This window comes from Zea mays, chromosome 2 (genome assembly GCF_902167145.1).
Source record: "Zea mays cultivar B73 chromosome 2, Zm-B73-REFERENCE-NAM-5.0, whole genome shotgun sequence".
Lineage (NCBI taxonomy): Eukaryota > Viridiplantae > Streptophyta > Magnoliopsida > Poales > Poaceae > Zea > Zea mays.
The window spans coordinates 225,842,884-225,866,227 of NC_050097.1; the positions used below are offsets into that span (position 1 = coordinate 225,842,884).

Genomic DNA, 23,344 nt, shown 5'->3' on the forward strand with positions numbered 1-23,344 from the left:
TTTTTTTGACACTCGGAAAATATCTCCTTTACCAAGTGGCTTATATCGGCAAAGAATTGCAAAAACAAGTCCAGATTGTAAACTATATATTCCTACACAAAAAGAAGATTAAAGGCTTATATCGAAAACAATAATTTAGAAGCAGGACATGAAAATCGGCATGACTGGTTCCAAAAACAGGTCTGGAAAGTTTTCATGGACTAAGTTTAATGTGGCTGGCGGGTGTAGCAGGGAAACCTGTTCTTCCTTCGCTCGTGCTTTGAATTTTGTTGCATCCATTTTTTTTAATATTATCTCGTTTCAGAATTTTATTGTTTCAGTTGAATTTGCATGTTGTATTTATTCGCAAAGTTTGGCCTAGCCAGCAGTACCCCCACGGCCAGCAGGGCCCTTATAAATAACCGTTCCGGTTGCCTAGAAACTTACCAAGACATCGCAAACTCAAAAGATGGAGCACAACACAACACCCTAGAACAGTAGTGTGATATGTAGCTCAATAGGTTGGTTGGTTGTGTATCACAAGAGCAGGGGTAGAGACACAGAGAGCTAAAAGAACATTATTGGACGCGAGGGAGCAGAGTAGAACTGTAGAAGGGAGTGGTGTACGTGCGCTAGACTGCCAGTGGCAGCTGCTGCAAGCTAGCTAAGGTGAAGGATGGATATCGAGTCGAGGCAAGTTTCCAAAGGGGACGCCATAGCTGCTGCTGTCTCTGTTGACTGGAAGGGAAGGCCCTGCGACCCCCTCAAGCACGGCGGCATGAAAGCCGCGGTCTTCGTCCTAGGTTCGTGCGAGAGATTTTTCTCCTCTCTCGGTTCCAAAGTTTTATTTGGCTGAACAAGTGTTGGTTTTCCACCCTTCGTTCTTGCAGCTCGCAGTGTTAATTTGTGTTCCTTGTGCTCTATATGATTTTGCTCTTCATAATTTGGTCGATGAACCTGCATGCGTCGTCGTGCATGTTGCCAGGGATCCAGGCGTTCGAAATGATGGCGGTTGCGGCGGTGGGGAACAACCTGATCACGTACGTGTTCGGGGAGATGCATTTCCCGCTGTCGCAGGCGGCGAACATCGTGACCAACTTCATCGGCACCGTCTTCCTCATCTCCCTCCTTGGTGGCTTCCTCTCCGACTCCTACCTGGGCAGCTTCTGGACCATGCTCATCTTTGGATTCGTCGAGCTCTCGGTAACAGGAAACTAATAATTGCATATAAACTATTCGTTCCTTCTTATGCTTCAATCATCATCCCCATATAAAGAAAAGCTTTAGCTAAAATGATGCCATGCCACCTGCTTGGGGGGCTCGTTTAAGAACGGTTGATTGCATTCCTGTTTGTTTCTGTGCAAGAGGGCCAGCAGCCTGATGATGAACAGGATCATGGCATTTAATTTAATTTAATTAACTCTCTCTCTCTCTCTCTCTCTCTCTCTCTCTGCTGGTTACGTACTGTTCTTTATTTATTTTTTTCCTGTAAGTAAAGTGGTACGGTAAATAGGAAGAGAAAATAATAAACCGTCCAACAAAGAAAACAAGCTTGGTACTTTAATTAACGGCCTGAAACAAAAGGAAAAGATATACAGTAACAAACAGTTTGCTTGCTCAGTGAGAAAACAGTGCTTTGATCTGTAGAGAGGCAAGCAAGGGAGAAATAAAGGCAATGAAAGGACAGGAACAAATCATCACTCCCAATGCCAGCCGTCTAGTGCGCCTCTTGAGTGCGCGCCCCGAACGCCAATCCACTTTTTTCCTGCCTCATCTTTGGATTCAGTGCATCAGAAGAATGGCAACAGCAAAAGCTGCTGCAGTGCACCAACTAACTTAATCTCCTCTGAATGGCAATTAGTAATAATAATCTCTACATATTGTTAATATATATCTACTTACTTATATGGCACTGGCAGGGTTTCATCCTACTGGCGGTTCAGGCGCACCTGCCGCAGCTTCGACCGCCGCCATGCGACATGATGGCGCCGGGGCAGGCGTGCGAGGAGGCGAGAGGCTTGAAGGCCAGCATCTTCTTCGCGGCGCTCTACCTTGTGGCGCTAGGCAGCGGCTGCCTCAAGCCTAACATCATCGCGCACGGGGCCGACCAGTTCCGGCGGGGCAGCGGCAGCGACGCCGCCCGCCGGCTGTCGAGCTACTTCAATGCAGCCTACTTGAGCTTCTGCGTGGGCGAGCTGGTGGCGCTCACCGTGCTCGTCTGGGTGCAGACCCGCTCCGGGATGGACGTCGGATTTGGGGTCTCGGCCGCCGCCATGGCCGTCGGCCTGCTCAGCCTCGTCGCTGGCGTTGCCTTCTACCGCAACAAGCCGCCACAGGGCAGCATCTTCACTCCCATAGCTAAGGTACGTGTAGATTGTATTACTGGTGCTCTACGTACCACTGTCTCGTACTGTACGTACATACATACGTACGGATACGGGATACCCTATACTATATTTTTTTGTACAAAGATTGACTGTACGTCCTAAATTAAAATTCGTTTTAACATTTTAATAAATTCATATAATACTTGATGTATATATTTTTTATACATGTCTATATATATTATCATCTATTCAAATATAAACATAAAATTCAAGGGTTAGAACGACTAGTAATTTAGAACCGAGAAAGTATTATGTTAGTGTATATATATATATATATATATATATATATATATATATATATATATATATATATATATATATATATATATATATATATATATATATATATATATATATATATATATATATATATATATATATATATATATATATATATATGCTTTTAGTTGCTTTGTGGTTATCATTTTAAATACTATCTCCATTCTAAAGTGGTAGTCATTTTAGCTCTTGATTTTTGTGTCTATTTTCAAATAGATGATGATAAACTAAACGCATATATAAAACAAATACATTAATTACTATATGTCTCAACTAAATAGGTAAAAGAACTTTTATTTTGGGACTGAAGGAGTATCGTATATGCACTTAGATCTTCCTGCAAAACGAAAAATAATACTTCCCCGTCATTGTATCTTTTTTATAGTTAAAGTGTCTTATATTCAAAATAAAGTTATATTAATATAAAAAAGTTTATAATATCAAATAGATATAAATAAATATGCTAGAAAAATATAACAATAATTATTTGGTATCATAAATATTATTATTTTTATTAAAAATTGTCCTGTTTAGGATGGGTGTAGGTCCTAGGTGAACATCTACATAGAAGGAACATGTAAAGCATTAACAAATTGGGAGTAGGTACTAGGTGAACATCTACATATATAGAAGGAACATGGAAGGAGTAGGTACTAGGTGAACATGTGTGCATCACTGGCTTGTGGGCGTGCATGCGTGCGCATGAGTGTGCCCATGTGTGTGTTTTGACTAGGGATGGTAATAGGGAATTCTCCGTTAGAGAATAGCTCTACATTTTCGTACCCGTGACAATTTGTTTTCCCTCGAGGATCCACACAAACGTTTGCGGGGGATATTTCTTCCCTATCCCCATTTCTTGTGGCGATAAATCCCCGACCTGGATCCCTGTCCCCGCTTAAACTATAATTAAGATGTACTTCCTTTTTTATTTATGTATAACATTGTCACTTATACACATTGTCAGTTATAAGAAATAATTATATGTACATCAAAGTGAACATATTAGTACAATTAGTGATCTCATAAGAAGATAATTATATATTCTTATCATTAACTATTACACAAAAACATCGTCATGTGCAATTTTAGCAGATCCGAGCAAGGAACAGGGACGAGGAATGATTTCCCGTCCTCATACACTATTACCTGTCGGGGGAGAATTTTTCCCGTTTATATATTCGTGGGGAAATAAACTTCTCGATCCCCATCTCCTAATGAATGAATTTTCCGCGGAGAATCGGGAATGGGGCCCCATTGCCATCTCTATTTTTGACTAGGTATATAATGAAAAACCAATAACGAAACACAATTTGTTTTCTTCCTTCCAAAGCTATACATGTTCTTTTTTTCTATTCACTGTTGTTTGCAGGGCTTACACTGCGGATTTTTGAATAAGTATATTAGAAATGTAGTAAAGCTATTGGGAAAGGGAAACAATTAGACATTTAAAAAAAAATAGTTTGCAAAGAAAGTACAAACAGTTTTACATCAAAATATAATACAAAATGTAGAATTGAGATGATATAGCATATTCATGTGGAGCTGCAAAGCCCATATGAGAACAGATTTAGGATTATGGTGGTACGTAGTCGTGGGAAATTTACCGACCCGGTGCAGTGGCCGGTTTTGGACTGCACAATCTAGTTGGTGAAATGTTAGCAGGCTAGCTAGATTCAAATCCACAAAATCTGTGCCTAATCACAAATAAACTTGAATGTGTTTAATCAAATCCACAAAATTTGTGCCCAATCACAAATAAACTTGAATGTGTTTGACGCATCATTTCTTCTGTCGGTCATAAATATATGTGCTTGCCTATATGATGGTTAATTTATAGCAGGTAGCTCTTCCACATCGTGCTGCTTTAATTTAGGGGGTGTTTGGTTTATAGGGACTAAATTTTAGTCCCTCCACTTTATTCCATTTCAGTTCATAAATTGTTAAATAAGGAAACTAAAATAGAGTTTTAGTTTCTATATTTAGTAATTTAGGGACTAAAATGGAATAAAATGGAGGGACTAAACATTAGTCCCTAGAAACCAAACACCTCTTTACTTTGATCCCCAAAAAAATAGGCCTATACTATAAGCTTAGGCACATGTCTAATAAAAGCAAAATCTGTAGCCTAGCTAGCTAGCTGGATCAGACTTGTAATTTGCTACGTCCATTATATTGAATAATATACCTAAGTCGGCATCCTCTAATCAATGTTACTGGCTAGTAGGTAACACAGCCAGAATCCACGTACGTGTTATATATACATATTTTAACACAGCCCTAGCTCTCACGTAAATGCACTATCGGCAGATATGATGGTGGCCGCCGGCCGGGCCTAGCTGCACGTACGTGCACTAGCTACACACACAAATATATAATATATAATAGCTAGTAGTACATAGATGAAATCCAATAAGGAAGGGACGCACTAGCTAGCGGGTCTCGGAGAGTGAAGCACTAGTACAGAGAAGCTCTATACTGACGGTCCTAAACATATTTATAGTGACGTTTTTCGTAACCGCCAGTGCTAGAGGTCAGTAGAAATCATCATTTTTACAGGCGGGTAACTGAAGACCGCCAGTGAAAATCGATTTTCACTTGCGGTCGACGTAATAAAACCGCCAGTGAAAATCGATTTTCACTGGCGGTCGACATAATAAAACCGCCAGTGCAAATCGTTTCCAGAAAACATAAAACAGATTTTAAAAATAGTAAAAAAATTTATAGTCGCAAGTCGCGACATTTTTCGCGCGCTACGCGGTTGTTAGGAATCGAACCGTAGACCTCACCCTTGCGCGTACCCTCCACTACCACTCCGTCTATGACATGACTTGTGTCTAGTTTGTAGTTGTTTTCTCCACATATTACAACCATTTGAGTGTAAATTGCTTATTTGAGACCCTAAACGAATTCAAATAAAAAAGTTGTCAACTACAAAGATAAATAACTTTTGAAGTTCTACAACTTTTATTTTGACACTTTTTTCATCCGAGGTAGTTTGCAAAATTTGAATTTTAAATTTGACATACTTAGATTCAATTTTTGAGAACCGAAATGAGTTCAAATAAAAAAGTTGTCAACTACAAAGTTTCATAACTTTTAGAGATCTACAACTTTTATTTTGGTGGTTTTATCATACGAGGTCGTTTGAAAAACTCGAAAAATTAAGGATAAAAATGATTTCTAGTGGCGGTTCCTTAAGAAAACCGCCACTAGAAATCGTATTTTTACTGGCGGTTCCTTAAGAAAACCGCCACTACAAATCATGGATTTCTACTGGCGGTTTTCTTAAGGAACCGCCAGTAGAAATACGATTTCTAGTGGCGGTTTTCTTAAGGAACCGCCACTAAAAATAGCACAGTCGGTGGATAACCGGATCCGCCTGTAAAAATATATGGGTGCCGCAGGCTTTGAGCCTTTTTGTACTAGTGTGTCTAATAAAAGCAAAATCTGTAGCCTAGCTAGCTAGCTGGATCAGACTTGTAATTTGCTACGTCCATTATATTGAATAATATACCTAAGTCGGCATCCTCTAATCAATGTTACTGGCTAGTAGGTAACACAGCCAGAATCCACGTACGTGTTATATATACATATTTTAACACAGCCCTAGCTCTCACGTAAATGCACTATCGGCAGATATGATGGTGGCCGCCGGCCGGGCCTAGCTGCACGTACGTGCACTAGCTACACACACAAATATATAATATATAATAGCTAGTAGTACATAGATGAAATCCAATAAGGAAGGGACGCACTAGCTAGCGGGTCTCGGAGAGTGAAGCAAAAGGATGTATGGTTGAGCGAGCAGCTAGGCAGGTGTATATCCAACACTAGCTAGCTAGAAAAGGAACAAAGTTTGACCATGCGTATCATGATTCCTTATGAAGAAAGTATGACACCAATAATATATGCTGCTTGGAAAGCTGATGGCTGGCAGCCGATGTTATTTAATCGGCAAAGCTTTCTGATGATCAAAAGCCACAGGCATCGCCTATCACATACAGGAGATTTAGGAGGTGTTTGGTTTCTAGGGACTAATTTTTAGTCCCTACATTTTATTCCACTTTAGTTACAAAATTATCAAATATAGAAATTAAAACTCTATTTTAGTTTCTATATTTGTCAATTTATATATTAAAATAGAACAAAATGAAGGGACTAAACATTAGTCCCTAAAAACCAAACACCCTCTTAATTTGGTCAAGTAGTAGTTGTGGTGGTAGCTAGAGATTTTTTATATATATATGCGTGTTCAAAAACATGCATGGTTGTAGATTGTATACAAAACATACTATAACCCAGAAAAAGATCAAAATTAAGACAGACACTATCTTGGGGGGAAAATTAAAAAAACTTGGACCCACCCATCCAATAAACCTTGTGCGATTTGAGATAAAACATCAATTTCAGAGGGAAATATGTAACAACTATTTATTACTCACTTCAATATTGTCAATTACAAAGCGTTTGATTTTATTTTCTTGATACATATAATGTACTCTATGCATGCCTAGCTAGATATATAGTAAAAATAAAACATATTCAGAAAACTAAAAACACATTATATATAATTTAGAATAGAGTGATCAGTACAGTAGATATGATGTAGAGCTCCAGCCTGCTGCTGCTTGTTAGAATGATGGTCCACCAGCCGGATATTTGTAAATAAAACTGTGTGCTTGCTTTGTTAAACTTTTAGTTCCACTGTTGGCTTGATTTGTGCACCGGCCGTGTCTCTGCTTTTACCTGTGGGACAAATTGACAGGGGCTAGTGGCTCAGCTTTCCACTGGGGTGGGACAACAACAGCAGCGCGCGTAGGCTTGCTACCTAGCTAGCTGTTGGAAGGTGCTTGCAGTAAGATGAATGAATGAAAGACATGCATGGCCAATTAGACATAATGCTTTCTTTCCTTATTAGAATATCCCAAGTACCAAAATTACATACTAGTTTACAACAGTAATTAATTAATGATTTGCATGTTGTACGTACCTTCATGTTTTGTTTCAACTCTCATCACCCATCATGGCCTGACCTGGGACTTCTTTGTGTGTGTAGGTATTTGTCGCCGCAGTGAGCAAGAGGAAGCAAGTGTGCCCGTCGACGGCCTCCACGCAGGCGGTCGCAGGTTCTACCGTCCATGAGATGTCCGTTAACACCACAGACATTTGCCACATCAACAAGTTCAGGTACCAAATATATGTGTACCTTCTTCACACCTTACAAGATCGATGTGTATCTTAAATTAAAAGCAAAAAAAAAAGTTATCACTATACAATATGCATACTATCTTTCGCCTGTATAGTAGCTAGTTCTATTACCATAAAAATATTTTTTTAGTTCTATATATACTAGTACGTAATATTCAAAGTTTTCCTGTGGATTATCGCTAATAGAATAGTAACGTGTCTCAAATCTTGTGATTATTGCAAATAAAAGGTTTTTGGACAAGGCATGCATGAAGGCGCAGGACGGCCCCGGCGGATCGTCGGCGGGGAAGAAGAGCCCGTGGATTATGTGCACGCCAGCAGAAGTGGAGCAGGTGAAGCTGCTGCTGTGCGTGGTGCCCATCTTCGCGTGCACCATCATCTTCAACACCATCCTAGCGCAGCTGCAGACCTTCTCCGTGCAGCAGGGAAGCGCCATGGACACCCGCCTGGCCGCCTCCTTCCACGTCCCGCCGGCCTCGCTGCAGGCGATCCCCTACATCATGCTCGTCGCGCTCGTCCCGGCCTACGAGGCCGCCTTCGTGCCGGCCATGCGCCGCCTCACGGGCGTCCCCACGGGGATCACGCCGCTCCAGCGCATCGGCGTCGGCCTCTTCGCCGTCACCTTCTCCATGGTCGCCGCCGCGCTCGTCGAGGCCCGGCGCCGCCACGCCGCTGCCACGGACGGCGGCCGCCTCCTCTCCATCTTGTGGATCGCGCCGCAGTTCCTGGTGTTCGGGCTCTCGGAGATGTTCACCGCCGTGGGGCTCATCGAGTTCTTCTACAGGCAGTCGCTCGCCGGCATGCAGGCCTTCCTGACCTCCATGACCTACTGCTCCTACTCGTTCGGCTTCTACCTCAGCTCCGTGCTCGTGTCGCTCGTCAACAGGCTCACCAGTAGCTCCAGCTCCACGGCAGGCAATGGCAATGGCGGCTGGCTTGCCAACAACGACCTCAACAAGGACAGGCTCGACCTCTTCTACTGCCTCCTCGCGGCACTCAGCATGCTTAACTTCTTCAACTACCTCTTCTGGGCACGGTGGTACTCCAAGAGCGTAGAGACGCTGCAAGTGCAAGTCGTCGGAGTCGGAAGCGGCGGCGGTGAGCAGCAGGGTGACGAAATGACACCCCTGAGTGCTGAGATTAATATGACTGGGTCCTTGAAAACAAGTTCAGCCAATTAATCAACTAAACTAGCGTACGTCAAGTGTAGGTATCTTGTCTGCTTTCATGGTTTTTCTTCATTCGCAACTATCTTAGAACATATGTGTGTGTGAGGGTTAGATTAATCTCACAAAGCGATAGATAGCTGATCACAATTAACGACCTTGGCCGGGCCAAGTTAATTTAAGGGTGTGTAGTTATGTAAATTCAACTCATGTATGGATGCATGAGTAGAAGTGGTTTGGGTAGCTGAACCTATATATTAGTCCCCTTACACGCGGGTTGAGCTAATACTATGTATATGTAGTTGTGTGTAAATGCAAATGATGTATTATCTATTTATTTATCTTACTATTTCGACAACAAAAGCAATCTCCACTCTGCACCTTGACTTTCAATGCCTAGAATCACTACATTGTCAAGTAAAATAATATCAACTGCGCATATATGTGTGAATAAATTACGCAACATTGTCCTTACTTAAAAGGATAGCCCAAAATGCAATTATGCCAATTTCACTATCACCCACCCATGCCATTGATTTCAAATACATGAACTTAAGTAGATACCTCAAGATAGCAAGCTCCTTCTCTGCGAACCGAGCGAGAGCAGCTGTAGCCTTAGCCTACACTCTACAGCTAGAGCAACGACCATCCACCTGAAAGAGAGTGTGTCGCAACTTGCAAATCGCCACCATATGCAATGCATATTAGGATTTCTGGGTGTATCACCGGTATGCAAGGTACAGCAGACACAGCTAGGTGGAGCACGGCAGCTAGCAGGTACGGCTGGACCCGGACGCGGCCGTCGGCGCCCGCGCGCCGCCCGGCCTCCACGGCCCGCACCGCCTCCTGCCGCAGCTCCGGCGGCAGCTGCAGGCAGACCCAGTCCATGAGCGCGTCCACGTCCTTGGCGAAGTCCAGCAGCGAGCAGTCTGCTTTCGTTGAGCTGATGGCGGAAGATAGCGGAGGCTGGGCATGCTCCCCAAGGACAAGGAGATCAAATCATGGGAGGCTTCGGCAGGCATGCAAGCTGATACACGGTAAGTACAACTCTCAAACTGGTATTTCCTTTGATTTGGCGGATTCATCTTCGAGTTTTGGTGTCCCCTCGGGTGAGCATGGAGCCTATGGTTCTTCCAGCGAATCCGCTTCTTCTTCGGATGAACCTACTGGTGCTCATACTCAGATTGAGGGGGGAGTTAATTGTGATAATCGGATGTTGGAACAAACATCTTTGGTAGGGGGCGATACTCTGATTCCCCACAATACAGACTCCGGTGTTTTAGCTGAACAAATTGTTCTTACAGCAAAACACTTTGGATCCCCTGAAGAAGACGACAAGGTGTTCACGAAAATTGAATCAAATCGAAATGTGAGGCTGCGGCGGGGTCCTAAGGCTCGGATAATGGCCTCAGGTAAACCTTTGCCACGCAAAGCTTGCATTATCAGGCCATGGCGCGGACCGCTGCCGCGGCCGCGATCGGCGGCGAGACTGACGCTTGAGGCTTTCTTGACAGCGCACCCATTCTGGACCCACAAATCAGTGTCTTCAGGTGGTAACGAGATAATTTCGGGAGTTAATGCTGGGGGGCTGTCGTCTCCCGAAGAGTCGCGTGCGATCCTCCCAAGGACGACTTGCACTTCTTCCAGTTCGTGTGGCTGGGACAGCAAGGTTGGGAGAGGTCCTCAAGTTAACTCATCGGACTCCGTTTTAGCCGACCTAATCAAGAGGGCCAAGGCTTTTGGAAAACCACGCTCCTGCTTGTTCCGGCTTCATCAAGGCAAGGTCCCTAGGCCGGTGGCGGTGGATTTAAAAGGGGCCATCCTCTCATCGCATTCACCATCCTATGCTGAGATGGCTGCCCGTCCGCCTGCTCCAGCCAGCAGGTCGAGTGAAGCTGCTCATCGCCCATTCGTCCCAAACAGCAGACTCCCAGGGATGGCGGTTTCCAGACAGAGTGATGGGTGGCGTGGGCGCACCTCCCCACGTCAAGGACGTGGATTTGGAGTGCAGCCGCAGCGCCATGGTCCGGGGCACGGAGGTCCCCTGGGCCGGGGCAGTCTTGGTCGTGGAGCAGCGGGCCGGGGTGGACGATTTCCACCACAGCCGCGGTTCCAACAGTACGGGGAGGTGCCCGCGGCAAGCCAGGAGACGATGCCTCAGGCGGCCACTGCTGATGGTATGTCTTGGATGCCAAGGGATGCTGAGCGCAGGCAGTCAACAGCGGCTCCCCCAGGTAACTCTGTGAAAGCAAAGAAACTAAAGTCTCCTCTGTGCTTCCGTTGCAAGTTGAGTGGCCATTTAAATGATGAGTGCAAGGCAGATTTAGATTGTGTGGTGTGTAACAAGAAGAATTCACATGTGGTAGCCAAGTGCCCCCTACTGAAATTGCCTAAGCCCGATGCCTCCTTCTTTGGCTTTGGTAATAACGAGTTAGGCTTCTTTCGCATTCCGGATTTCGACTACAGGCTAGAAACACCTGACCCTGCCCCGACTGCTCTGATCAAAGTGAGTGGGGGGAAGCTCTCGGCTGAGGCGGTGCAAGCTGAACTAGCTCGATTCATTACAAAAGAATGGGTTTGGGAGGCGCTACCCCATAGTGATGATTCCTTCTTGGTGGTATTTCCCTCAGTTGATGAACTGATTAGGATGGCTGATGTGGAGTTCACTCTCAAAAATCATGGAGTTACTCTCACCATCTCTGAATGGAAGGATGCTAGTGATGTTGAACCCAGTTATCAATTGGACGAGGTTTGGGTTCATGTGAGGGGAGTACCTCACGCTTGGAGGCATTATTTGGGTTTTTGGGCCCTAGGATCGGTAATCGGCGCCACTCTTGATGTAGACATGTACACCTATAGAAAGATGGGCGTCATCAGACTGCTTGTTGGTGTGATGAGCAGAGATCCACTACCCCTGACCACCGATATTGTTTTTGACAAGAAGGGATACGAGATCACCTATTCTATAGAGGATAAGAACTTCATTCCTGCATCTCCGGTGATTTTTAGGGAGGAGTCTCGTAATGGTGGTGGGGGTGGTATGGACAAGGTTTCTGAACAAGAGGATAAAAGTCCAGAACATGCTTTCAAAAAGCATAAATTAGATGGGAAGGGGGGTGGTGCTGGTTCTATGGCAGGGGGTTTTGGTGATGGAGAAGATTCTCCAATGCTTGGGGCTGCTGCCATTTCACCCTTGGAGAAGGCTAATGAACCTGTGCCTGCTGTGATGAAGGGTTTTCCTTTGCTCAACTTGTCTGCCCTGCATTCTGTACGTCCCTCTTTGAATGGCCGAACTGGGGCAGATCTGAAGCTGCATAAGAATGGAATGTCATCTGCTGCTGGGTTTCTTTCTGGTGGCAAAAGGAGCTCTGTTGTTGGGTCATATGATACTAATGGCTGCAACTTAATGCTACAGAGTATTCTTGATGAGCAGATAGTGAGTAACATGACAGGGGCTGACCCGACTGGTGTGATTAACTCTGTACACACGACCAGGATTGTGCCTGACGCAAGCAGCTGGTCCAAGGTACATGCTTTCCTCCCTCCCTCGCTTGAATTTGGTCCTACTATGCGTACTGAATTTTATCAGCAGGCTGCACGACAGAAGCATAGAATGCAGAATATTTACTCACAACTTTCTGCTGGAGTATTTTCTTGTGGCAAAAGGAATATTGTTGTTGGGTCAGATAGCACTAATGGCTGCAACTTTTTGCTACAGAATATTCCTGATGAGCAGTTAGTAAGTAACAAGAAGGGGGTTGGTCCGTCTGTTGTGCTTACTTCGGCACACACGGCCATGAATATGCCAGCGGCATGTTGCTGGTCCATGGTACATGTTTGTCCCCCTCCCATTCTTGAAATTTATCCTCCTCCTATGCAGACTGAATATTCTTTGCAGCCTGCATTCCAGGGACAGAGGAGTTTTGCATTTGAAAGGGAGGGCCAGCCGATGGATGATGTAAGGAAGATTGAACGCAGTTTGCATATTGGGGCGGGGCAAGTAAAATTGCCCATCCCACCGGAGAAGAAACTGATGCCTCCGGGGAAAGGTTCGAATTTTTTTCCATTATACAAAAACAATTCAGACTCACCTGCTTTTGTTCGTAGAAGTGCACGCTTTATTGCCTTATCTAAAGATGGATCTACTCATGTAGATGAGGATTCTACTTTGAAGGCTATGAAGAGGGCTTCTCGTCGCAATCTTGATGGCGATTTGAGTGGATTCAAGCCGGCTGGTCAAGCGCTACGCACGGTGTCCACTTCATCTCTTCCGATTGGGCCGTTTCAGTCAGGTATGGAGCAAGCTTCGGCTGTCACTGCTATCAATGATCTGTCAAATCTTTCTTGTGCCAGTAAGCTAAAAAAGATAGGATTCATGTTGGGCGATGATGAGTTTGCAGTTAATAGATCGATCAATGGTTTAAAAAAAATGGAATTGGATAGGAAGGCTACTAATTCACACACTACTCTTGAATCACCCAGCTTGGAAGAGAGCAATACAGGCAACTCTTGCTCGGTGAGTGATGAGGAGGTTGATGAAATAAACAATGACCTCTTAACTCACCTACTAAAGGATGTAGCTGATGCGAACTTTGACGATGTAGACCTGGACACAAAAATTTGTGATCTTATGGCATCTGCAAGACAGTCAAAAAAGCGCCCTAAAAATCATAAAAGCCAATATGGTGGGGGTATGTCGAAACAAAAAATGAATGGTTCCTAATGAAGGGCTTTTTCTGGAATAGCAGAGGTCTTTCAGACTTGGCTAAATATCGTTACATTTCGGAGGCTGTGAGGGACCACAACCTAGACTTCTTAGCGATAATGGAAACCGGAAAGCAGGATATGTCCACTGCAAATTTGGCGCGTCTGTCTGGTGGAGTAGATTTTATCTGGCACTGTCTTCCACCGAGGGGCAGATCTGGTGGCATCCTTCTGGGAGTTAGAGCGGATGCTTTTGATGTAACCCTTATCGCTGAAGGAAAATTTTACATTAAATTCCATCTGTGCAATAGAACAGATAACTTCAAATGGATTTTGATGGTTGCGTATGGCCCAGCTCAAGAAGAATTCAAATCAGCTTTTCTAACGGAGCTTGTTCGGGCTTGCCATCAGATTTCTCTTCCGTTCCTCATTGGGGGGGATTTTAATATAATGAGAAGCAGTAAGGAGAAAAACAATGACAGGTTTAATGGTCGCTGGCCTTTTCTCTTCAATGCTGTGATAGATAGCTTGGATTTAAGAGAAATAGACCTAACAGGTAGACAATATACCTGGGCAAATTCCCTCCCCATACCTACTTATGAAAAGCTCGATAGAGCACTCATGTCTACAGAATGGGAATTTAAGTTTCCTTTGGTAACACTCCAAGCCTTAGATAGAGGCGTATCCGACCATACCCCCTTGCTTCTTAACACTGGCTATCCTGCCTTCGTTGGAAGTAAGAAGAAATTCAAGTTTGAACTGAATTGGCTACAAAGGGAAGGTTTTCAGGACCATATCAAGGAAATTTGGGCTAATACATGTAAGGGTCGTAACTCGGTGCAAAGATGGAATAATAAGCTGAGCGCATTACGGCGGTTCCTCCGAGGTTGGGCGGCCCAAACAAATGGGGATTATAAGAAAAGGAAATCAGACCTCCAAAATATTATCTGCACGTTGGATACTGAAGCTGAAACAAGAGATCTGAATGAGTCTGAGCTTGTCTGCTTGACTCACTCACGTGACCAGTTGACCAAACTTCTCAGGGAGGAAGAGATCAAGTATTTTCAACGGGCAAAAACAAAGGATGTTCTCCTAGGAGATAACAACACAAAATACTTTCATATGATTGCCAATGGGAAACACAGAAAAAAGAGAATCTTCTCGCTTGAGAATGGCAATTCTAAAGTAGAAGGTCACGACAATCTTAAAAAGTTTATCACTGAGTTTTACAAAGGTTTATTTGGTGAGCCGGAGGAAAACTCCTTCACTTTAGATGAATCCTTTAATCAAGATATCCCACAGGTCTCTTGTCAGGAAAATAGCTTACTCACGGCAAATTTTTCGGAAACTGAAATAAAGGAGGCCATCTTTTCAATGAATCACAATAAGGCTCCAGGTCCGGATGGTTTTCCAGTTGAATTTTATCAACAATTTTGGGAGACCATCAAGGACGACCTAGTGCAAATGTTTAAGGATTTATCAAAGGGAGACCTCCCTCTATTTAGCCTTAATTTTGGAGTGATCACCCTCATTCCTAAGGTGCAAGAGGCAAATATTATTCAGCAATATAGGCCAATCTGTCTTCTGAATGTGAGCTATAAAATATTCACCAAGGTGACCACTAATAGGCTGGGTTCAGTAGCAGATAAGGTTGTTAGCCCGACGCAGACGGCCTTTATCAAAGGTCGTAATATCCTGGAAGGGGTGGTAATTCTACATGAAACAATACACGAACTCCATCGGAAAAAACTCAATGGTGTAATCCTTAAGCTTGACTTTGAGAAAGCCTATGATAAGGTGAGGTGGCCTTTTTTATATCAAACTCTCAGGATGAAGGGTTTCTCGTCCAAATGGATATCTTGGATTAAGACCTTCATTTCAGGAGGAAGTGTAGCGGTGAATGTTAATGACGATATCGGAGATTTCTTTCAAACAAAAAAAGGACTCCGACAAGGGGATCCTTTATCTCCCCTCTTGTTCAATATTATGGCAGACATGCTACAAGTGTTCATTAGTAGGGCCAAAACGGATGAGCAGGTTGTGGGAATGATCCCTCACCTTGTTGATGGCGGGCTCTCAATTCTCCAATACGCAGATGATACTATACTCTTTATGGATCATGATCCGGACAAAGCGTGCAATATGAAGCTTCTTCTATTTGCATTTGAACAAGCTTCAGGCCTAAAGATCAACTTCCATAAGAGTGAAGTGTTTTGTTTTGGGGCTGCCCAGGAGAATTTAGATCTTTATACAGAACTCTTTGGATGTAAACCGGGTAACCTCCCCATCAATTACCTTGGTATTCCAATCCACTTCCGAAAGCTAAAAAATAGAGACTGGGCTAAAGTCGAAGAGCGCTTTGAGAAGAGACTTAGCAGTTGGAAAGGGAAGCACTTGTCTATCGGAGGACGCCTGACTTTGATTAAGTCAGTGCTTAGTAGCCTATCGATGTATATGATGTCCTTCTTCTCCCTACCTAAAGGGGTCCTTAAGAAGTTAGACTATTTTCGATCGAGGTTCTTTTGGCAGGGGAATGAAAACAAAAGGAAATATAGACTTGCTAAATGGAACATTCTATGTCAACCTCAGGATCAAGGGGGCCTTGGTATCTTGGATCTGAATATGATGAATACAGCCCTTCTCAATAAATGGTTGTACAAGCTACTCACCTCAGATGGAATGTGGCAACAATTACTGCGTAATAAATATGTTGGCTCAAAACCTTTGTCTCATGTGAAGTGGAAACTTGGTGACTCCCATTTTTGGTCAGGCTTAATGAAAGTAAAGCTAACCTTCCTCCGTTTTGGCTCATTCCTCATAAAGGATGGCTCTCAAGTGAGGTTCTGGGAGGATGCCTGGTTGGATGGGTCCTCTTTAAAAGACCAATATCCAGCCCTGTATAACATTACGAGGAAAAAATTCATTTCAATATCAGAAGCCTTGAGCGTTTCGCCTCCGAACTTTTCTTGGCGGAGACAGTTATTTGGAGCCAATTTGATCGATTGGCTTTCTCTTTTGTCACGCATACAAGGTGTGGAGCTGTCCCACGAACAGGACACCTTCCGCTGGACCCTTTCCATGAATGGTAGATTCTCGGTTAAATCGCACTACGCTGCTTTGATGCTCAGAAATATCCCTAATGTTAATAAAGAGCTTTGGAAGCTAAAGGCCCCCCTGAAATTTAAAATTTTTCTATGGTATTTACGTAAGGGCGTAATTCTCACAAAAGACAATTTGGCTAAACGAAACTGGCAAGGTAGTTTGTCATGCGCCTCTTGTCACAAGGAAGAGACCATTCAACACCTCTTCTTTGATTGTCGGTTTGCTCGATCAGTCTGGAGCGTGTTTCTGATGGCCACCGGAATCAACCAACCACAAAATGTAGACCATATGTTTGGGGATTGGCTTCAAGGTTTTAATAGTGTGCTGAAACCATTGCTTCTACTTGGAGCGGCCGTGCTGTGCTGGGCGCTCTGGATCTGTAGAAATGACTTAGTTTTTGAGAAAAAAATCTTGTGTTCTCCTTTGCAGGTTATCCATTTGGCGTCACAGAAGCTATCAAGTTGGGCCATCCTTCAGCGAGAGGAGCTGCGACCGTTGGTTGTGGAGGGTTCGCGACTCTTGGTGCGAACGGCCACGGTCTTTTTTTCCCGGGTGCATGGGTGGCGATCTAGTCTTCGGATTGACTGTCGCTAGACTGGGAAAGTTGTTGCGTTTATGTTTGTTTGTTTTTTTTTAGTTTGGCTATGTGCATTAGGCAGAGGCCGGAAGTTTGTGTACCAAGACTATGTATCCTCTTGATGTATCGCTCTTGGTAACCTTTAATATAAAGCTTCCTTTATCGAAAAAAGTAGATACCTCAAACTACTTAATTAAATTGCGTTGAAAATTGAAAATTATGTTCCTATAAAATATAATGAACGTAGAAACATGCATACCATCGCATTGGTTAAAGCTATGCTATCATGCATGTGAATCAAGGCAAGTCATTCACTAATATAGATTCTTATAGAAGAGGTAGTTCGTATATCTATATAGGGACATCTGATATATCTTTATAGAGGCGGGTATACCCACCGCCTCTAGTTTTTCATCTCTTTAAATTAGGATCTGTAGATGCACGTATTTAGCTACATCTAGAAATGTGTTACACTCAGTTTCGAGGACAAAATCGAATGCCCTCTATACATGTGCCAAGACCAAAATTACATGTCACACCCGGATTTGAGGGGTCCAAAATCTGGGCGCGAAATAATCACCAAGTGTGTTACGATCAAGTCTCACACATATGATGACTTATGGTACAGAAACGAATGTCACATCATTAATACATAACGGAGTTCTATACAAAAGAATTAAATAATTACATCATATAAAGACAACGATCCAACAACCAAAGCTGACCGGAGACGACAGCCTAGACCTCTCACGAACTCATCACAACATCCTCCATGCGCCTCATCCTGTGGTACCTGTTCTTGACCTGGGGGGAATGTGAGTACAGCAAGGGTGAGCTCACATACATTCATCGCTCAACAAATTGTGGGGAATAATGTGCATGAACTCGCTAAAGGTGGGAGCCTATGTGAAGTGTAAGGCTTACCAAATGAGATGGTTAAAGCTGAGTATTGCTTTTAGAGTTGGTCAAAATTTTATTAGCAATTACTAAGTATAAGTAGATACCAATCCCAAATAATAAGAGATCACAATTGATAATAACACCCGTGATGCAATGCATATGACAAATTAAGTTTAGTTCCATAAATTAATCATCTGAGTGTCCGAGCCGCTCATGTCCATGAGCACGGCTGATATACCAGTTTTAGACTTTGTAGAGGTTGTGCATCTTTACCCACAAGTCGTGTTACCCATTTGCCACGGGGTTGTACGGACCCCATACAACTCTACCAAGGAAGCGAGGCAGAGTAGCACTACGAGGCCTTTCCAAAGTTCCACTAGTTCGAGAAAACCCGATACGGATTCAGGAAGAAGGAAGCATAGGAATCCCTCGTTCGAAAAGCTTTACAGATAGTTCGACCGGAGGACCTCCCTATACTCTAGCAGCGACGTCTCCCCACTTGCCCCTCTCGGGTAAGGTAATCTCTCTCTAGCTTTCCTAATTACTTGGCCAAGGGCGTCCCATTCCACCCTTGTGGTAGCACTGTTTTCCCGAGTGGTTCTCCATGTTCCAATTAACAATATGATCTTATCATGAACAATAATTAAACAACAACATAATTGGAACATGACCATAATAAAACATTAGTTTCCCAAAACCAGATAGAGCAATTGCAAATCTACCCAATAATTTATCTGTTTGCAAGGTGGAGGATAAACAATGCTAGGGAAACCTATTAGGTCCCATCAAATTAACCTGAACATGGCACACTGATTAACAAGAACATTATTAGGTAAAGACAAGTGATCAATGGCACAACTTGTCTTAGACTCAATATTTCTAGGTGCCAACTTGGTCTTCAAGTGCCTCGTAACCTCACTGCTACTCGTAGCAATACAAACAAACATGGCATAGGAAAATATTAACATCACATCAAACATGAGAACATACTGCATAATAATGATCTACACATCGCAATGAGATCCCAGGTTCGAGAACCACTAAATTCGGAGCTACGGTTAGTAAGATATGGTTTTCGGAAGATTACCATGATTAAATGATACGAACTAAATTCTATGTTGATTAATGTAAATCATATGAGAAAAGTTATTAAAGAAATAACTAATTCAACTGTAATCTAAATTATAACTTTATTATAGATCGGATTATATTTATGGATAGATTAAGTAGGATAAATCTAATAACCATAGGATAAACAAATATCTAATTATAAAAGTATGTGATATGATACAATTAAGGTTGTTACTGCATAGGCAATTTTATTACAAAGCTAACGCAATTGGAATAGATTAAGTCGAAGTTAAAACGAGTAAAATATGAGTTTTCTAAGTTTAATGATTTATTTTTTACACTATAAACCATTTTTAGATTTTATTTTATATTAATTATGATTTCCCTCGACGGTGGCCATCATTTACAATAAGTCTAGGGTTTTCTTTGTAAAAACAAGGACTTATTCGTAATAGTATTTGCACTTGGGGGAACCGTGGGTTGAATACACGATTCTGCAGTGACTCTTTAGCAAAGTTAGACGACCGAAGGGGTATGGGACGATTTTGGCCATTGGATTTCAATCTGAGGGTTCGGATTAGATGTACATCACTATGAACCATTATACGATTGTGATCGTTGATCAAAAGATCTGTGGCACAGATTAGTTTTAAACGAACTCTCATCTTGTCCCTCCATCTTCCGATCAATGGTCGCGAAGCCTTCTAGCCGAACGGTATGCACGGTCCGATCCGAGCCGTTAGCGGCTGGATCAACGGTTGTCGCTGTGTCATCCTCCGACCTCCTCACCACAGACCAAACGCGGCGCGCCGCCCTACCTCACGGCAAAAGGGCGCACCGGTGACGAGTCAGCCATGAATCGATGCCTAAGCACTGTTTCTACCGGAGCCACGTGACGAGGAGGATGAGGCGGACTTGGATGAGGACTACTTACTGGATGGTGCGGCATGGAGGGCTCTGCCCTCTGCACGCAGCGGACCAATGGCGGAGGTTCAACTCCGGTGAGTAATTCCGGTGACCTTAGTGGACTTCCCCGCCTGAGTCGGCCATGGCTATATCCAGTGAACACCTGTGAACCTGCACGGCCACCGCACGAGGGAAATCATTGGTGTAAATGTGGGTCGACGACGGCTTCATTTTCCCTCACGGAGCCGCAACTAGGATAGTTCTTGAGGCGACGAAGGAAGGAGGTGGCGGCTCGAGCTGGAGGACAAAGGGGTCGAGTTTTATAGCCCGAGCAAGGAGCCCCGCGAGTTTCGCAACCACCCCCGACAGATATGGTGTGCGCATGGTTGGGGATCCGGTCAACACAGCTGATCTCGTGGTGTCTGTTTGGGAGGGCTACGGACTCGACGCTGGTTTCACGGGGGAGAAAGAGACGACAGGCTGTGTCGACATGATAGAGAGCTAACGTGTGGGACCCAAACGTCAGTGAATGGGAGCACTGAATTAAAGGAAGGATGAGCCGCCATTGTAAGGGGAGGAGTTGGGCATGCACGGTTAAATGGGCCGAAATCGGCCCAAACGCAGGTATATGTTTTCTGTTTTTGTTTTATATTTTCCATTCCCAAATCAATTTTAATTCAAAGGCAATTTTAGATTGCAAATTCATTTAGAATTCACAGTTTAAAAACTCCAGCATGAATATAATTTGTTTAATTAATTAATTTATTATACTATTTAAACAAATGCTTTGAAATATAAAATTCATACACACTAAAATGGAGAATAGGTATTTTAAGAAATAAAATCTATAGTTTATAAAATTATTTAGAGAATAATTAGAAATATATATTTCAACAAAGGGGGTAACAAATTCATATAGAGATTATTTTATTTAAATCTTTATTAGTAACATGTTTATTTTAGGTGATGTTGCTTCAAACGTAAGAAAATTCTTATTGGAAGGTATTCTAACATCAAAATCCTTGGAGAAATTTTACTAACTTTTAAAATAAGATTTTGGGTGTTACAAATTCTACCACCTTAAAAATAATCTCGTCCTCGAGATTACAATGAAAAGGGATATAGAAGGTTTTGTTTGTATTTCGCTTCTTGTTTTCAATTGGTACTAAACCATCGAGCCTTTTTTTGACTAACCAGTAGGTGCCTAGGATAGCATGGGTACCTTGTAATCATGTTTTAGCTATTGTTAAGAAAGTTGGGGGTTAGAAGGATCAATACAAGTATAAGAAATAAAGACTTTGGAAAGGGAAGATTCCGTCCTGGATAGTGGATCTTGACTCATCTAGCGATCCAGCTTGGTCCTTTAAGACTTGAGTTGGTGCTTATCCTTCCTTGTTGAGGTTGATCACCCTCGGTCTTCATTCTTGGAGTTACATATGAGTTTATGGACATGTAGATAGATGTGGGTAGGATAGGTTTTATGGGATAGTTCAAAATCTCAGGTGCTTTTAATTTATGTTGATCTATACACATTGTGCATGTTGGTCAGGTAGTGGTATATGGTCGAGTTAGTATAAGACGCCAATTTGGGTTAAAACATACTTATAGGAGTGAGAGCACCTAGAGGGGGGGTGAATAGGTGATCCTGTAAAACTTGAACTTTAATGCCACAAAACTTGGTTAGGAGTTAGCACAATAAAGCCAAGTGGCTAGAGAAGAGTCTTTGCAAGACACGATAACCACAAGAAGATCAATCACAAATAGACACAGTGGTTTATCCCGTAGTTCGGCCAAGTTCAACACTTGCCTACTCCACGTTGTGGCGTCCCAACGGACGAGGGTTGCAATCAACCCCTCTCAAGCGGTCCAAAGACCCACTTGAATACCACGGTGTTTTGCTTTGCTTTACTATATCCCGTTTGCGAGGAATCTCCACAACTTGGAGCCTCTCGCCCTTACACTTTGATGTTCACAAAGAAGCACAGAGTAAGGGAGGGATGAGCAACACACACAAGACACAAAATCAGAACGACAGTACGCACACAGGTCACAACATGAGCTCTCAACACAACTCAAAGAGTTCTCTACTCAAATGGAGCTCTAGTTGCTATCACAAAGAATCGAATGCGCGGAATTGAAGTCTTGGTGCTTAGGAATGCTTAGAGAATGCTTGGTGTACTCCTCCATGCGCCTAGGGGTCCCTTTTATAGCCCCAAGGCAGCTAGGAGTCGTTGAGAGCATTCCAGGAAGGCAATTCTTGCCTTCTGTCGCCTGGCGCACCGGACAGTCCGGTGCACCACCGGACACTTTCCGGTGCGGATTTCTTTCCTTCTTTGGCGAAGCCGACCGTTGGCGCTTTGGAGCCGTTGGCGCACCGGACAGTCTGGTGCCCCTTCTGACCGTTGGCTCTTGCCACGCATCGCGCGCGGATTATGCGGCCGACCGTTGGCACGACCGACTGTTGGCTCACCGGACAGTCCGGTGCACCACCGAACAGTCCGGTGATTTATAGTTGTACGCCGTTAATTGCTTCCCGAGAGCAGCCAGTTGACAGACGCCGGTCTGGCGCACCGGACACTGTCCGGTGCACCACCGGACAGTCCGGTGCATCCAGACCGAGCTGTCTTTGGCTGAACAAAGCCATCTCTTTCCCAACTTGATTTCTCCTGTTTCCAGCACTTAGACACAATACATTAGTCTCCAAAACAATGTACCAAGTCTTAGAAACATACCTTTTTACTTGATTTGCACTTTGTCCATCACTTTGCATAAGTCCACTTGTGTTGGCACTCAATCACCAAAATACTTAGAAATGGCCCAAGGGCACATTTCCCTTTCAATCTCCCCCTTTTTGGTGATTTATGCCAACACAATAAAAAGCAACTAAAGGAAGTGCAACATCAATACAAATGAGAACTCAAAATTGTTTTGATTCAAATTTGGCATATATGGATCATTCTTTGCCACCACTTGGTTTGTTTTTGCAAGCCAAGTTCAATTTCCTATCTCTAAGTCAAACACACTTGTTGAAACATAAAGAGAGATATTTCAAGAGAAATTGATCA

General features: G+C 43.4%; 2 protein-coding genes across 5 annotated transcripts; both read left to right on the forward strand.

The window, feature by feature from the left end:
* The first annotated feature begins 398 nt into the window (after nt 1-398).
* Nucleotides 399-9,382, forward strand: LOC103647969 (protein NRT1/ PTR FAMILY 4.4). The gene is made up of 5 exons (XM_008672476.3): nt 399-782; nt 965-1,182; nt 1,899-2,342; nt 7,702-7,832; nt 8,083-9,382. Exons 1-5 carry the CDS (start codon nt 656-658, stop codon nt 9,032-9,034), a joined length of 1,872 nt encoding a protein of 623 aa, XP_008670698.1. The 5' UTR covers nt 399-655; the 3' UTR covers nt 9,035-9,382.
* Nucleotides 9,383-9,595: 213 nt separating this feature from the next.
* On the forward strand, nt 9,596-17,573 carry LOC103647970 (uncharacterized). Of its 4 annotated transcripts, none has more exons than XM_008672477.2 (7): nt 9,596-10,056; nt 10,324-10,431; nt 10,534-12,545; nt 12,738-12,848; nt 12,918-13,068; nt 13,174-13,311; nt 17,255-17,573. In XM_008672477.2, the coding sequence occupies exons 1-7, from the start codon at nt 9,717-9,719 to the stop codon at nt 17,395-17,397; spliced, it is 3,003 nt and encodes a 1,000-aa protein (XP_008670699.1). In that variant the 5' UTR covers nt 9,596-9,716; the 3' UTR covers nt 17,398-17,573. The 4 variants fall into 4 exon arrangements, with proteins under 4 accessions (XP_008670699.1, XP_008670700.1, XP_020404240.1 ...); XM_008672478.2 differs by having other exon boundaries at nt 12,930-13,068; XM_020548651.1 differs by lacking the exons at nt 10,534-12,545; nt 12,738-12,848; nt 12,918-13,068; nt 13,174-13,311.
* The last annotated feature ends 5,771 nt before the right edge of the window (nt 17,574-23,344 follow it).